Source organism: Myotis myotis, unplaced genomic scaffold, assembly GCF_014108235.1.
Source record: "Myotis myotis isolate mMyoMyo1 unplaced genomic scaffold, mMyoMyo1.p scaffold_m19_p_10, whole genome shotgun sequence".
Classification (NCBI taxonomy): domain Eukaryota; kingdom Metazoa; phylum Chordata; class Mammalia; order Chiroptera; family Vespertilionidae; genus Myotis; species Myotis myotis.
The window spans coordinates 77,031,766-77,048,940 of NW_023416314.1; the positions used below are offsets into that span (position 1 = coordinate 77,031,766).

The window sequence follows — 17,175 nt, forward strand, 5'->3', positions numbered from 1 at the left end:
TCCTTCCACTCAGTAATCCTCTCCTGAAATTGTACCCAAAAGAATGAACAAAAATACAAAAGATGGGGAGCTACTGGAAATGCTGAAGGGACTTTGCATGCGAAACCTTTGCTGCTGTGGTTGCCGAGAGCTGGGAGAAGCAGAAGTGACCAGAAAACACATAAAATGAAGGAATGGTCACGTACAGTAGGGAATAGCTGTGCAGTGGAATCTTTTACGCTGTTAAAGAGTTCATAAAAGGCTAACAAAATAAATGCCCGTTAAAATGCTAAGTGGAAAAGACCAGGAAACAGAATTCTATGTAGCATATGATTGTGATTAAGAGAAATACTATCATAGGAAAAAAAACCCTCAAAGGAAATACACAGAAGTGTGAGGAGGGATGGTTAAGTTGGGTGATGGGTGACTTTTATTTTCTTCTTTATACTTTTCTGTGTATTTCCCTCTTTCTACAATGAACCCTGGTGACTTCAAGAATCAGAACAATCTTTCAGAAACATCATATAAATGGTAGAATAAAAGGCAGATGGTTAAACGGCTCTAGCTGTAAACACTGTACTTCAGAACAGGGGTCGGCAAACTGGTTCTGTAAAGGGCACTGAATGTTCTAGGCTTCACGGGGCACACGGATCTGTCAAAGTTCAACCTAGTGGCACAAGGGCAGGCGTGGGCAATCCGTAAACAAATGGGGATCGCCACGTTCACATAAAACTTTATTTGCAAAAGGAGGAGGCCAGCCCTCGGACAGCCTGCCAAACCCTGCTTTCCTTGTATTTATCCAGGATGTTCATACCTGCACGTGAGTGAAGAGCTGGCTAAGCAAGTGCACATGGGGAAGGAGTGGGCGGGTGATGCTGAGGACAGTGTCACAGACGTCTCTCGGCTACCCAATCGCTCTAGAAAAGCCCATTTGTGGGTCTCCTGGATCTGCCCACTGTAATCATTCACGTTAGTTTATTAAAACAGGCTCACTAATATTTTATTGGCTTGAGTCGTTACAAATATTTAAAAAAACTGCCCAACTGGCATGGGTCAGTGGTTGAGCATCAACCTATGAACCAGGAGGTCGCTGTTCAATTCCTGGTCAGGGCACATGCCTGGGTCATGGGCTCCATCCCCAGTAGGGGGCATGCAGGAGGCAGCCGATCAATGATTCTCATCCTTGACGTTTCTCTCTCTCTCTCTCTCTCTCTCTCTCTCTCTCTCGCTCGCTCTCCCTTCCTCTCTCTGAAACCAATTTAAAAAAAATTAAAAGCCTCTGAGGCAGCCCCCCTGCAGGCAAGGCGTTCACAGGAGAGCTGTGTGCAGGCACCTGGCGGACCGTACCTTCAGGCTGACGTCCGTCCAGTAGATGTGATTGTTGGACACGTCGAAGTCCAGCGCGGAGGCCTCCTTGACGCCCGTGAGCGGGATGGCCACGTCGTTGTTGTTGGTCTCCAGGGAGATCCTGTGGATGGTGGCCCTGCTGGTGAACACGAGGAAGGCCTCGGGGACGATGCAGGTCTTCATGTCGCTCAGCAGCTCCAGGCCGATGGGGCAGCCGCACTTGGTGGCTCGGGGGGTGAAGAAGCACAGGTGGCTGCAGCCCCCGTTCTGGTCCGCACACGGGTTGGTCCCTGGAAGGCAACACACAGGCCCGACACGTCAGCAGCCCGGCAGAGAGCGTGCCGTCGGCCCACAGTCACGTGGCTTTATTTCCACCGGACACACACGGGGACCCTGGGTGGAGAGGGTGGAAGCCCAGGCCTTCCCTGGTACCGGAGAGGCAGTGACGAGGGTCCCGGCGGGTCCCCGTGTGCTGACTGCTCTGAGCACACAGCGATCTGGGAGGTGGAAGCTAGGCCCATTCCTGGTTCTCCGTCGAGGAAACGGAAGTGTGGAGAGGTTAGTGAAGGTGACACACTTAGGAAATTAGGGAGCAGCTCCGCGAGAACAAGAACCAGGAGGTCTAGCCTCCAGGCCCTAGCTCCAACCCCAGGTGGATGGAATATGGCACAAGGCGATGACAAGACAGTCGTCCCTCCCCAGGTTGGACTCCTGGCCTGCGGACCGGACCGGAGCCTGAGACCCCACTCAGAGGCTTCCTCCGATTCACCGACTCTCTTGGCGACCTCAAGAACTCCGACCTGCCCAGGACGGCCAAACACCACTCTTTTTCACTCAAGTAGATGGTGCTCAGCATGTTCATTCATTTCTGGCCAGCCTGTTAGTCGCACTGATCTACTGGGGTGCTGTTAACATTGGCTCTAACTTAATGTCAAGTGTTTCAGCTAAAAAAAGAATGCTTTTCCCCATCTCTCTCAGTAAATCCTGAGATGAGACAGAGAGAAGGGGGCGGGGGGAGGGATGAGCCTAATTTCTCAACTTTAAATCACACCCTGTGGCAACATCTTTTTTTAATCATCTCTGGGGGTTTGTTTTTTTAAACCATCACTCACAGTGGTCCCACCACCCACACTGGTGACGAGTGTGTTTTACGAGGTGGCTGTACAAGGGAGCGTGCGATTCCATCGTTTGTCTCAGGAGCGCAGGTGGGGACTAGGCCCTGAGATGCAGCAGCAGTGGCCGCTCCCAGGTCAGCCCCCACAGCCTAACCTCCAGGCCTTTGCTCAGCCATTCCTTCTCCCTGCAAACCCCACTCCCCACCTGCTCCTGAAATTCCAAGCTCCAATGACCTCCCTTGCATTTTAAAGCCAGGCATTCCTCTAACATCCCAGCTAGAGCCATCGCCTGGAAGCTAAGGGGAGTCTCGCCCACCCAACTGTAAGTATTTGAGGGCGAAGGTCTGCTGAGCACCATGTGCAGGCGCTGTACCAGCCACAGGGCCTCCGCTGGGAGCAGAGCCCCTGCCCCATGGAGCCCGCAGCCCCCATCCTGGCCCAGCCCACCTGGACGCTACTCTTGGACCTGCACTTGGAATCCTTTTGATAAAGAGACAAAATTGCATGAAGGGAGCTCTTTTGCAAATCTTGGCGATGAGGTGGAGGCAGACCCAGGCGTGAGTCCCAGCTTGGCCACGGGCCACCGTTAGCTGCGTGGCTTTATCTCCGCCTCCCCAGCGTGAATGGGCAATACTGTAATTAGCATCTAGGGTGGCTTTGGGCACTAAGGCACACAGCAGGTGCTCAGTAAGTGTTAGCCATTATTGTAACAGTTCCTGCCAGCAGCGCCCATCCGCATCCACTGCCTCGACATTACCCCCGGTCAGTACACGCCCCCATGCCCACCCATCCCTAACCACATACGCTCACCACCTCCTGCCCTGCCCAGACCATAGTGAGGCTCCCCAGCTGGACACGTATGCCCCCAAACTGGGCCGCCCATGGACCAAAGGGCAGCCACAGCCCTGCCGCTTCTTCCGCACACCAGTTGGCACGGCTGACCAGACTCACCGACGACCTTGGCCACGTTCACGGCCTTGAGCCCCATCAGGTCAGGCAGCTGGTCGATGATGACGTCCCGGCTGGCCTTGACCTTGTGCACACGCTCGATGCTCCGCCGCTGCCAGTCGGTCCAGTAGATGAAGTCCCCCAGCAGCGTGAACCCGAAAATGTGCGGGAGCTTGTCCTCCAGGAGCATCCGCCTCTTTGTCCCGTCGACGTTGATCACCTGGCGGACGGAGACAGGAGTCTGAGCCAGCCGAGGCCTGAGCTGCCTGAAACAGGCCGGGCTCAACTCCGGGAGCCTCAGCTCCATCCGCACCTCACCAGGCCACCACAGCGAGGACCGGGTCAGGGCCTCTCCTCGCAGCCCCCCTCTCTGGGCGGCTGCTATGCTGAGAGGGGCAGCGTGGTTGGGAGCAGGTGAGGCAGACAGGTGGCTGCTCCCACCACTGCTGCTCAGCTGGGGGTGGCTGCCCGGTACCCAGGCCGGGTCTCAGCCCAGGGGTGGGCTCCACGGGAAGCAAGCCTGCCCCAGGCAGCACAGGGAGCCTGGACCACACTCGGACACGGAGCTGAGTTTCAGAGGTCCGTACAACCGCGGCACTGCGGGCCCTGGGCACCGTCACCCACTTATCTACTGGGGTGCTGTGGACGAGCTCCCCGCCAGGTCAGGACCAGCTGAGGCTGAGGGCGCTCTGGTTCTGACTGAGCTGTGGCTCCAGGATGCCTCCCATCCCCGCAAACCAGCGCCGATTACTCTGAGAGGCACAAGCTAAGCCCTGCTCTTGCGTCTGTGCTGATGCAAAGCACCAACCACAAAGGCCACAGAGGAGAAAAATGCCATCCAACACAAAACGCCGTACCCCACCGGAACGCACACACCGGCTAGGATGGGATTCTGACGACGGGGCACCGTGTCGAAGCTTCTGATAAAAGGAAGACGATAAAAACGCAACAGCCAAGCGTGGGCTTTCCGGCCCCGATGAAAGCGACAAGCACATCAAAAGCAGGTCTCAGCAGGCCTCCCGCAGACAGATGATGCTTCCAGCTCGTCAGAAAAGCCAAAGCCCTCCGCTCTGCAGGCAGCAAACACCCGGACAGAGCGAATGCGTGCGGGGCAGAAAGACTTCGGTCCTCTGTTGTTGGACGTTCCGGACAAAGCCGCTCGGCCAAGCGGCAGGGCCACCCTCAGCTCTGCCCATGGGTAAGTCCCTGTACCCTATGGATCTAAGTTTCTCCACCTGAAACTTAACCAAGCGAAGAACAACAGCTGAACCCCAAGCTGGGGCCATGCCATCGGAACTGGAAGGCCCTCGGCCAGGTGTGGGTCCTTCGAGCAGCCCAGGTGCGAGCCCTAGATTAGACCATCCCCTCGTGCCATGAGCTGGGGAGTGGCTGCCTCACCTGGAAGGCAGACCTCAGGTTGTACAGATTTCGTACGGGACTCTGGGCGCCACTTCCTGGCCCTCGGGGCACCGGTACAGTTGACCCTTGAGCAACATGGAGATGAGGGGCACGGCCACCTCCGTGCTGCCGAGAATCCGAGTATAACTTCTGACTCCTCCCAAACTTAACTGCTAATACCCGACTGTTGACTGGAAGCCTTATCGACAACGCAGTTGATTGATCCTTATTTTGTATACACATTATATTACTGTATTCTTACAATAAAGTAAGCCAAGGGAAAGGAATGTTATTAAGAAAATCATAAGAGAAAATAAATTACTGAAAACAATCCGCGTACAAGCGGACCCAGGCAATTCAAACCGAATTGTTTAAGGGTCAACTGCAGATGGCGGGTGATGGATTAACTCCCTGAATCGGTCTGGGTGCCGGTTCCCATTCTGGCCCCAGAACAGGAAGGTACAAGAAGGTGATGAAAACGTGCTAGGTGGGCCCTGGCCGGCGTGGCTCTGTGATGGAGTGTCGGCCTATAAACCAGGAGGTCACGTTTCAAGTCCAGGTCAGGGCTCGAGCCTCGGTGGGGGGTGTGCAGGAGGCAGCTGATTGATGATTCTCTCTCATCATTGATGTTTCTCTCCCTCTCCCTTCCTCTCTGAAATCAATAAAAAATATCTTTTTTAAAAAAGAAATGTGTGGTAATTATTATTTTGAGGATTCTATTTGGCCAACGAACAGAGCCCAGATCCTGACACACACATGGGTTGGGAGCAGGGCACGGGGGGCAGGGACAGGTTTGGCCTCTGCCAAAAGCTCAGAGCCCAAGGTCGGCTGTGCCGACGTCTATACAGAGCTGCTTCCTGACCCGACACTCACCGTGGGGACGGCTCACCTCAATTTTGTCCGTCTTGGCGTCTCCCCAGTAGAGCTTCCCCTCTTGCAGGTCCAGGGCCAAGCCGTTGGGCCAGCCGAGGGACGTGTTCACCAGGATGCGCCGCTCCTGCCCGTCGAGGTTGGCACACTCAATTTTGGGGTTTTCCCCCCAGTCTGTCCAGTACATGAGGCTGGAGAAGAAGAAGCACCTGTCCATGACAGTGTCCGTCTGTCCTGTCCCTGCAGGACCGGGGACTCTGTGGGGACAGGGGTGCCCCAGGTCTGGGCTTCATGCTCGGGGCCCCTGGACTGGAAGGACCAACAGAGAGCAGACGCCCTGACGAGGGACCTGGGTGTTGGGGGGCTAAGCGCCAAGAGGGAGGAAGAGGCCAAGTGGAACCTTCTGTGTGCAAAGCAGGTGACACGTGCTCTGTGGCCCCAAGAAGCAAAACTAGACGCTGCGGTGGCAGCTCCAGGAAGAGGGTGAGCACTCGGACAACGTGCCTGAGCTGTGCCCGACCCTCGGCTCTCACACACCCGACTCCCGGCCCCATTTCCCCGGGGACCTGAGACCCAGAGCTGGGAGGGGCCTTGGAGTCTGCTCCCCCACCCCCAGGGGAGAACAACCCCGAGCCACAGTCCCTACCCTGGGGCCGGCAGTGAGCGCCTCTGCCTCCCTGTCTCTCACACCCTTGCCCACTTCCTTGGGGGACAGTCCTGCCCTTGGCAGCTGACACAGAGCCGCATCCGTCTAGGCTGTGGCCTCACCTTGAGCAAATCCCTTAACCTCTCTGAGCTTCAGCTTCCTCCACTGTTCAACCTTCCCCACAGGGTGAGGGGGAAGGAGAAGACTTATCTACAGAAGCACATGATGTGCTCAGAAGAGGCCAGCCCCTGCGTGGCGAGGGCCGCAGCGCCCATCACTACTGCTGCCATTACTAGCCCAGAACTCAGCCTGGGGGCCGGTCCATTCTGCAGACACAGAGATTGAAGCCCAGGGGAGGAAATGAGGCACCCAAGGTCTCCAGGGCTTTCTATACACACACACAACAGCCTGTGAGAGCTCCCCTAAGTCTGGTCCCCGGACCGGCAGCAGATGCATTGCACCCAGACCTCCTGAGTCAGAGCCCGGGGACCAGGCCCAGCCATGTGCGTCGTCAGGAGCCCTCCTCGGGGGACCCTGATGCAGGAGGAAGTTCCAGAACTTCTGTTTGGCCCGGCTGCCAGCTCCAGCCAGGGAGGGAGGCCCAGCCGCCCAGCCTTACCCCATCATCGGGTGCAGCGCGATGGCGCGGGGCTCGTCCAGGTCCTCGGCCACCAGGATCTTGCGGGAGGTGCCGTTGAGGCGCGTCACCTCGATGCGGTCCGTGCCCGTGTCCGTCCAGTAGAGGTTTCGGGCCACCCAGTCGACCGCGATGCCATCGGGGTCGTTGATCTCGGTGTTGACCAGCGTCTGCGCCCCCGACCCGTCCAGGTGCGCCCTGCAGATGGCCCGCACCTCATCGTCCGTCCAGTAGACGTAGCCCTCCAGCGGGTCGTAGTCGATGGCGATGGCGTGCCGGATATCATCGACCTGCAGGACGATGTCGGTGAAGTCCGGCGTGTCCAGCGAGATCCTCCGCAGGTCCGTCCGCCGCGCCAGCAGCAGCACCTCCTCGGCCCCTGTGGGTACACGAGCAGCGGGGTGAGGCCCGAGGCAGGACAAGAGGCTGAGCCCGGGGTGGGCACGGCAGGGGAGGGGCTCAGCAGGCCCCCAGGGGTAACGTCAGGCGCCGTTCACTAGACCTTCCTACACAGTCACCAGTTCATCCTCAAAGGGGCTCTACGAGGCTGGCACTATTTGTATCACCACAGGATAGATGAGAAAACAGAGGCACAGAGAGGCTAAGCAACCAGCTGGAAGCCACACAGCCATCTGCTGTGAACCACGGCACAGCATAAGCGCTGCCTCACCAGCCCCAACTATAAGTCCTGCCTGGGCACTGGGCTCCAGACCCGACTGGTGGTCCCATTGGGCCCCACCTTCTCTACATGCTCACCCTCTGTGGCTCAGCTCAAATGCCACTTCTTCCCTGAAGCACCCCCTCCTACTCTGCCTACCCCACAAGGCAGCCTCATGTCCCACAACCACACCTATCACCGCACAGTACAAGGCAGCCTCATGTCCCACAACCACACCTATCATCGCCCAGTCTGATTCCTTCCCAGGTGGCTGCTCATGGACCAGGGTGAGCGCCTGGGACAGGCGCCCCAGGCTTCCTCTTTGTCACCCAGCAGAATTAACACCTGGTGCTGTCCCGGGTCCTCCCTGCGGGGGTTTACCAGAACTCCCAGCAGGAGGGGCACATGGAGCCTCATGTGGACTCGGGGGCCCCGGGGTGCTCCCAACCCTGACCTGACACCTCCGGAGACTGCGGGGTCAGCACGCGGCCCTCGCCCAGGGCTGGACCATCACTCATTCATTCTGGCCCCTTCTCGTCTCAAGGATCCACAGAACCAAGATTAGGCCCAGAGACCACTTCTGGCACCTTGGGGCCACTTACCTGGTTTGACGCAAGGCCCAGAATGGGGAGGGAGCCCACTGAAGTCACACAGCATGACAGGACACAGACAGGGACAGGACCGCCGGCACCTCCCTCACACCCAGGCTCCCAGGCCGCCCGGCACAGCCAACTGCCCGGCCTCCTCAGCGCCTGGTCAAGCCATGGGTGGTCGGATCTCCTGTACCCCAACGCCAGCTTCAGGCCGCAAGGGCCAAGCGCGCCAACAGGTGCCCTGCATTTGTCCTGCTTCAAGGCCCAGAGGTCATCATCGATGCCTCCACCAGAGGGAGCACAGGTGCCAGCCATGGCTTCATGAACCAGGACCAGGCAGAGTGAGCAGGCCTTGGGAAAGGGCGGGCGGCCGGCAAGGCTCAGAAGGTGCCCCAAGTGCGCGACGACACCGGACACTTCCGAGATCCAAGTCCAGATTTAGTTAGAGGTGGTCATGCAAGCTCAGATTTGGTGTGTGCTGGAGGAAGAGGAGGGGAATTCTGAATTTCAACAGACTGTCTTCCTCTGGGCTCCATTCCCAACATGTTCTGTTGACATCTGACCTGTCCTTAAAGGCCCCGGTCACAGGCCTCCTCCTCCCCTGAAAGCCATTCCCGCCTCACCGCCCCAGTGCATGGGCTGACCACACTCAGACTGTGGGGCTGGCCGCTCTGCTTGGGCACCACCCATGGGAATTCCGCCCCCTCGCTCTCCGCAGCCCCAGCACAAGGCCAGGCTCGGAGCAAGTGCCAACATCCTAGGACAAGCAGGGAGAATTCAGGGCGGAAACCTCCCGCACTGCCTCTGCTGTGTGACTGTGGGCAGGTCCCTAACCCTCTCTGGGCCTTGGTTTCCTCATTTAGAGTAAAGAATCAGCCCGACCCTGTCTAGCCCTGACATCAAGGAGACCTTACTCCATAGAAGGTTCTGGCTTCATCTGCCATGGTGGGGGGGGGGGGGGGGAGAAGCCCCCCGGGGCACGACCAGGAAGAGCCCTGCCCCAGAGGGCATCTGCAAAACTTTCCAAAGAGGCTGTCGGGCTCCCAAGGGAAGGTCGGGCAGCCTCACTGCGCAAGAAGTAAGAGTGTATGTCAAACCCCATTTGACCTCAAGTAGCACTTCAACCACAACCCCACAGAAAACACTGGGCCCGCTGGAAACCGACACTTGGCCCCAAAACACATTTTGAGCCTGTTTTGCCTATCCCTGTTCCCATGATCCTCCAGGCACAACACCTAAAATAGCACAAACCTCACACCGACCCGATTAAGCCCCCTTTTCCCGATGAGGAACCCGATGCACAGAGAGGTGAGGGTCCCCGCCCAAGCACACAGCAGCAAGCGGGACAGCCAGGGCCCACGAGCACTCTGTCCCTGAGGCTGGCACACGCCAGCAGCCCGGCCGGCTCGGTCACCCCACCAAGACTTTTGAGGGCGGCTACTTTCAGCCAGGTCCTGGACCAGGTGCTGGCGATGGGGGTGGAAAAAACGGATCAGCCCCCCTGGTGTCCCTGGGGTCACAGGGCAGAGACCACCAGTGAATCAGTGCCAGGAAGGAAAGCTGGGGCACGGGGACGGTTGAGACCGGGGGGTTGGCCTCCAGTTCCAAGAGCTTCTGGGATCCGTGTGGCTGTGGCCTTCAGCAGATTCAGGCAGAGCGTGCCCAACGGGCACAGAGCCACCAGGGGCGAAGTGTGCCCAGCCCCAGCCCTCCAGTACCAGGTCAACAAAAAGCCTGGAGCACACCCCCCATCAGGGAACCCCACTATCAGTGTCCCTTAAGAAAGAAGCCTCAGCGGCTGAGGTGGTGATTAAATGCTGGGAAAAATTAGTGGGTGTTAATTGACTCCAAAGGGGGTTCTCCCACACCCCTTCGGCTGCAGAGCCTTTGAGGTTCTTATTTGAGCTTTGCCTAGAAAATGAGAAAATTGCAGAGACCCTGATACCAGGAGGGAGTCAGGGAGGGAGCCACAGCTCAGCCCGTTTGCCTGATGGTCTGAGGAGGCCCAGACTGTGCCCAGCAGGGAGGTAGCAGGGCGCTCTGTCCAAGGCCAGGCCAGTGTGGGCACAGACAGAGCCACTGGCCTGGGCCCTGAGGCCACTCACCAAGGCTGCTGCCCATAGGTAATCCCCGAAGGTTGTCCACAGCAAGGTCAGAGCAGCAGCCTGGCCTCGGGCCACGTGGGGGTGGGTGCAGGGCACGGTGCCGGCCATAAGGCGGAGAGGCCGACCCCCTCCCGGGGACCAGACATGAAGCCTGGGGAGGAGTTTGTTTAAACACCAGGGAAGTGAACTGTTTAGAAACTAACAGTTTGGCCAAATGGCTTTCCTTGGGGTTGTCTAAACAAATAGCCGGCCTCACAGCGCTGCCAAGGAAAGTGAAACCTTCCCTCCCTGGCTGGGCAGCAGTCTCTGGAGCCTCCTCCTTGGGGGGCTCCTGGCTGCGCCCCTTCCTCCCTGCACACACACACCCAGGCAAGAAGGCAGCATCTCGGCCTCACGGCCAAGCCTGGGCCGCAGGGCACAGGCCGGGTCGGACATGGCCTTCCTGGCAGAGGGTGTTCAGACCTGAGGGGTGGCCTGATGTCATCCCCCCACACACACACTCCCTGCCGACATCCACCCAGGCCAAGCGCCCTCCACCCCAGGCGCCATCCCTGTGCCAAGCCTGGGATCACAGACCAGGTGAGACACAGAGAGGGGCAGCTGTAACACACGGCCACAAACTGGGGGGCTTATACCAGCAGAAACGGACTCCCTCACAGTCTGGAAACCGCAAGTCAAACATCAAGGTCTGGCAGGCCGCGCCCTCCGCAGGCTCCAGGGGAGGGTCCCTCCCGCCTCTCCCAGCTTCAGGGGGTCGCCGGCCACGCTGCCGCTCCACTCCTGGGCTCGCGGCGGCCTCACTTCTCTCTGCCTCCATCTGCACGCGGCCTCCCCCCCACGTGTCTGTGTCTACGTTTCCCCCTTACAAGGTCACCAGCCGCTGGGCTGAGAGCCCACCCTCATCCGTGTGACTATCTTAACTGGGTTGCATCTGAAAAGACCCTCTTTCCAAGCCAGGTCACCTTCACAGGTTCCGGGGGGGACACAATCCAACCCACGTCAGGCGGGGAACAGGGTGCGAAAGGAAAGGTTTCGCGGAAGCTCCGAGGGAGGGAACTCCGGGCAACAGCAACAGCCTGGGCAACAGCACGGAGGCCGAGCAGCAGTCCGCCTGCAGCTGGGGGCGGGGGCGAGGGGCAGGACGGGCACTGACCTATCAACGCCCCGCTTCAGGCCGTTCTGAGCAAGGCGGCCGGGGGCCCACCGAGGGTTTGAGTTGTCACACAGGCCACAGCTCTCCCAGGACGGCTCTGGGCGCAGGCCTGTCTTCGAGGACGCCTGGTGCACACGGCACGCTGCACACACCGCAGGACAACACACAACCCTGAGACAAGCGCCCGGCAGGAAGCCCGCGCATGTGTCCGCTGTGCCACCTCTGGACGGCCCAGGCCCGCCCTCTCGCCTCCAGCAGAAGCCCGAACGTGTTCTCTGCAAAGGGCAGGAGATGATCCTGGGCCTTTGACTGTCTCCACCACAGGCACCCAACACTTTCATTGTGGCCCCGAAGCCGCCACAGGCGATGCGTAAGCAGAAGTGTGCGAACGTCCTCTGTGGACACTGACTGTGAATGTCCCATCCTGTCCCACGTCACAAAACCTTCTCCCTGGGATTCTTTATTTTTGCACGCACATGTAAAAAACGTCAAAACCATCTTAACTCCCAGGCTGCACAGAAACAGGCAGCGAGCCTTCTGCCCACAGGCAGTTTGCTCACCCTCGTGTGAAAGGTACGTGACTTCACAATAGCAGAGTGTAAATTCTAGTGACTGGAACTGTGTAAGAGGGAGGCTGGATTCAGAGAAATCGCCCATACCCTTCCCTCTATTTTCCTGTAAACCAAAAGCTGCTTCAAAATTAGAGTCTATTAATTTTTTTAAATAAAGGCAGGTAAGTCAATAAGAAAACCACCCAAACCCCAGCAATGCTCAGGCGAAGACCATAAACACAAACTAACAGGAGAAAGAGCACAGGTGGTAAACGTGAGCAACGAGGCACCTCTCGGAAAAATGCAAACAGGAGAGGCCCACGGCTGCCACCTCGGGGTGGAGAGGCTAATTCCGCTGTCACTGTGGGTGCCACAAGCCCCCGCCTCCCAGGGGACCGACAGCGCACACACGCCCTGGATGGCGACGCGGCTCAGGGACCCTCTCACCCAGCGAGTTCCCCCCCGAGAACCCAGCCCGAGGCGCACGTGGATCCTGGTCACGCTTCCTGGTCAGCGAGAGTCACTGTCACCTCTGCACGAAAACAGCAAAACCCAAACCGAAGCAAAGAGCCTGCGAACAGTCTGACTGTCCCACCACACACGGCGTTAGGGGACAGCAGGCCCCGGGCTGAGGGCGCCGCGCAGGCGCTGAGCACACGCTCTGGAGCAGCCCGCGCAGGAAGCAAGCGCTCGTGAAACGGTCAACGGGGAAGTCAGGCACGACGCCACACTCGCGATGTGAACAAATCCCGCAGAACCAGATCTGGACAAATCGCGCAGGAAAGACGAACGAGAAACGCAGCAGAACACTCAGAGCAGCGATTTCTGGGTGGCAAAGTTATGGGTGGATTTTATTCTCTCCATTATGTTTTATGATGTTTTCCTTTCTACAGTGAAAACAAATGTTACTTTATAAAAAGAAAACACCAAGACTTTTAAAACACGGGTGGGCGCACGCACTTATCCTGCGAGGATCTGGAGGTCTAGCTGGGAGGCCGGTCGGACCTGGCGAGTCCTATTGGGCGACGCGGGAACGAATGACCCAGGCCTGCATTAAACTGCCACTCGGAGACGATTTACGTGGCCTCGGGTTCTGAGCCGTGCGGGAGGAAAGAGCAACAGGAGGAGGGAGGAATGGGGCAGGGGAACCCGAAGGTCCCCACAGCCTAGGAGGAGAGCCTGCTGGCAGGTCGCCCGGAGCGGGGGAACCTGAGAGGTCGTCTCGGTTAATTGCCACACCCCAATGTGGGAAAATGGGTTTTTGTGATGAGCAGAATAAGGACTGACCACAGCAGCCCAGACGGAAGTGGAAGGGGCCCCCCCACATCACCCAGCAGGCAGAGTGGACATCACCACAGGTCCCCGAGGAACCACTGCAGCTCCAAGGTCATGGCCCAAGGACGGGCCCCCAGAGGCCAGCACCACCCCATGCTGGGGATGGATGCAGAGACAGCCTCCCTCGCCCCCCGGACCCCCTGCCAGGCCTGCTCCCAGCCCAGAATCCCTTCAGCTGCCCCACAGCAGGCAGAGCTGACTGGGGCCACCTCCCGGGCCTGGAGCCTCGTGGAAACAGCCGGGACCCAGCCCAGGCCGTCCACTCTGCAGAGTCGAAGGCCATAAACAGCTTCACAGCAGGCAGGCGGCCGGCTTATTTTTGTTTTTTAGCAATTGATTGAGTTTCTCCACTGCCCCCCTGGGGTAAGTGGTTGGACAAAAGCTAAAACCGCAGCCCAGCATCCTGGCCCAGGAAACCGTGCCGAGTGACCACAGGGTCACAAGGCACAGAGGAAGTGGCCGGGCCGGGCGCTGGCTCCACTGGAAACCTGAGGCCCGAGCAGCTGTCCGCCCGCCTGGCCCACCCCAGGCTCCCGGAGATGAGGCTACAGCTGCCAGGAGCGGCAGGGGCACCGCCGGCCCAGCTCTCTGGGCTCCTCTGCCCAGAGGCCTGGGGCAGCCAGAGAGCAGCGAGGTCAGTGCCAGCCTGGGGATGCCCCTGCAGCCGGCCCTTCCTCCCGTCTCCAGGTGTCGGCCCCTCAGGTGGTCCTTCGCCACCTGTTCTTCCCCGCCGCCTGGGGCTGCTCACCACTCGGTGGCACCTGTTCGGCCCCATCCCCACTTCCTCTCTGAGCGACCTGGAGCAAGCACCCTGACTTCTGCTCCCTCACAGATAAAACCCAGGTACGGATAAGGCCCCCCAGCAAGGCGGGGAGGGTCCCCTGACAAGGCCCATGTGCCCGGCAGCCCAAGGCCACAGCCCCAGCACACGGCCCCTGTCTGTGCCATAAACACGCGCTGGGGGACCTGACCAGCCACGTTCTCTGCGCACAAGGGGAGAGCTGCACCCTGAAGGCTCACGCCCCGGGCAGAGATGGGCTCAACAGAAAGACAGAGACACCTGAGCAAAGGTGGTTTGTTGGGCAAATTAAAGATGGTGGCCCTGCCAGTCAGCGCAGCTCAGTGGTTGAGCATCGACTTATGAACCAGGAGGTCACAGTTCGATTCCCAGTCAGGACACAAACTCGGGTTGGGGGCACGATCCCCAGTGCAGGAAGCAGCGATCAATGATTCTCTCTCTCTCATCATGGATGTTTCTATCCCTCTCTCCCTCTCCTTTCCTCTCTAAAATCAATACAAATATATTTTTAAAAAACATACACACACGAAAAGATGGGCGGCCCTGAAACTCAGGACCGAGGGTGTGTGGGGCTTGAGAACAGGCAGTGACCTAGGTGGGGAGGAGGCTGACCCACCGCTCCGGCACCTGGCGCGGGTCTTTAAGAAGCCATCCCAGTGCCTTTCTGAGCCAGGCACCCGTGCCGTTCCTCCAACAGCAGGGATGCCCCTCCTGATAATCCCCTCTGTCCTCCGTGAGACGGCCCGGCTGGGCGCACGGACACGCCCCTCTGCCCTTGGGGCCCAGGCAGTGTAAGGCACGGGGTGGAGTACGGGCAAGCCCAGGGCTCAGCAGTGTGCCGGCCCAGCAGGCTCAAGAACAGGACTGCTACCACCCAACCCACCCCGTGGGGGCCAAATCTCGGATCGGCGGAACCTTATGACAATGCCACCTCCCAGACTCAAAGGTGGCTGAGCCTTAGCGGTTCACACGGCTCAATGCAAGGGCACCGCACTTCACAGTTTATAAGGCACCCTCAGAGACATGACCGTGTTTGACCCTCAACGAGACCCGAAGATTCTGCATTTCACTGGGGTGACCGGCACTCCGTGCAGAGCCGAGGCCATACTCAGACGCCCGGATTCCCACCAAATCATGTCCCTCGGGTTAGCAAGGCGGGGAGAAGGAAAGGCCCCTCTTGGTGCAGTCAACCAGGTTGTTCCCGCGCTACAGGCACTCTCAGAGGTGACGAACCACCTTTCCCAGCACCTTCCTGGTCCTGACGTTGGTCCCAGGGGAAGCCAGAACCCCTCCCTCCTTCCCAGAGGGGCTGGAGTGCCTAAATGAAGGCCTGGCCCTAACTGGTTTGGCTCACTGGATAAAGCGTCGGCCTGTGGACTGAAGGGTCCCAGGTTCAATTCCGGTCAGAGGCATGTACCTGGGTTGCGGGCACATCCCCAGTAGGGGGTGTGCAGGAGGCAGCTGATCGATGTTTCTCTCTCATTTGATGTTTCTAACTCTCTATCCCTCTCCCTTCCTCTCTGTAAAAAACCAATAAAATATATTTTAAAAAATAATAATAAATAAATGGAGGTCTGGGGCCAAGGGGAAGGGTGCTCTGGGCAGCAGGCACAGCAAAGGCAGAGAGCCGGGTGCTCAGAGGGTGGGATGGAAGGAGCAAACAACCCGCCTCTATGGGAACAGGAGGTCACGGGTGGGAAAGACCCTCCTAGTCTGTCTCTGATGACAAGCCGGCAGCCCAAGGCATCAGCCCAGCTCAACAGGGGCGCTCTACGCACCACCCCAGGGCACACGAACGTGCACGGGCAGAGGCACAGGGCCTTACTCAGAGGAACCCAGGCAGGGAAGGGGCAGCCGTCACCCAATCCAGGGAGAGTATGAGGGGCACGCGACCCGGCGGGGCTGGGCAGGTGGGACCTTCCTCTGGGCAGCCTGGGGCTCTGCCAGGACTTGGACTCTAGAAGCCCAGAACTTGACTCCGAAGCGAGGGGAGACATCTGAGCCCCGGGGCCACCTGGGGCCAGGCTGGGGCTGCCTGAGCACGGGGGACCCCGGGCAGGCTGGGGAGACAGGGCCAGTGCTGGGGTGGCAGCAGCGAGCGAGCTGGACCAGAAAGGAAAGGGCTATTGGGTCCCATCCCACAGCCCAGGACAGTCTTCTCTTTCCAAGAACAGGGCAAGCTCTCCTCTCCGCTTTTATTCGACGTAAACGTTGGTCGTCAGGCTCTGACATAAAGAGCATGTGCCGTGTGGTTCCATTTCTAAAACGTTCCGGAACAGGCTAATCTGGTGCTAGAAGCCAGGACAGCGGCTGTGCTGCGGGGCGGGGAGGGGTTCTGGGTAGCGGGGAGGCTCTGTATCGGGTTGGGCGGTGGTTGCACAGGTTCACACAACTGTCAAAGCAAACCAGACGCACACTTAGAACCTGCACGCGTTACTGTCTGCGAGTTACGCCTCGATTCCCAACAAAACACAAGTCAGCGCTCGGCCTCGTCATCCCATTTCCCGGGACTGTGCAGTCTCACTTTCCGGCCATTAAAAATTCACTGAAAAATTCACGGTCCACGGCCCAGAGCAGCAGCTGCCTTCCGTCTGCAGAGCCACGCCAATCACGGCGCGGGCGGCGGGGGCGGGGGCCACAGGGCCTCCTTTCTCTTCCCTTTGACCCACTTCCCTGATAAGTGACAAGACAGCCAGACTGGGAACAAATGCGCCCCTTATTCCTCAGCCCCGAGCCCCGGCTTAATCCGCCCAGACAGACGGATGGATGTGAGGGGCTTTGAGACGTCGGCCAGTTGTCAGTCTGCCCCTCAGACCCAACAGTGACGCCTCTGTTCCCCCCGCCTCGGCCGGCCACATCCCCGCCGTCTTTTTGTTTCCTGTCCCTGCGAACATCTGTTAAAACGACTTCTTGGCGAGGTGGGGCAGGCGGACCCGTAAATCACGGCGTCGCAGCCGCCCGCCTGCCCGACAGCCCACGGTCTGGGTGGGGGACGGAGAACCCGCCCCGGCACAGCCCGGCCACCCTGGGCGGTGAGGCCC

General features: G+C 59.0%; 1 protein-coding gene across 3 annotated transcripts in view; it reads right to left on the reverse strand.

Annotated features, from left to right (window-relative positions):
- LRP5 (LDL receptor related protein 5) overlaps window positions 1-17,175 on the reverse strand; it is a 74,720-nt gene that overhangs the window by 23,187 nt on the left and 34,358 nt on the right. For all 3 annotated transcript variants that reach the window (XR_004970587.1, XM_036326398.1, XM_036326399.1), the window contains exons 6-9: window positions 6,923-7,319; window positions 5,677-5,848; window positions 3,393-3,609; window positions 1,327-1,616 (exon numbers count right to left, since the gene is read on the reverse strand). Coding sequence is in view for 2 of the 3 variants with exons in the window: in XM_036326398.1 (XP_036182291.1) it covers window positions 1,327-1,616; window positions 3,393-3,609; window positions 5,677-5,848; window positions 6,923-7,319 (1,076 nt within the window). In the remaining variant the exon portion in view is untranslated. The remainder of the gene's footprint in view (window positions 1-1,326; window positions 1,617-3,392; window positions 3,610-5,676; window positions 5,849-6,922; window positions 7,320-17,175) is intronic.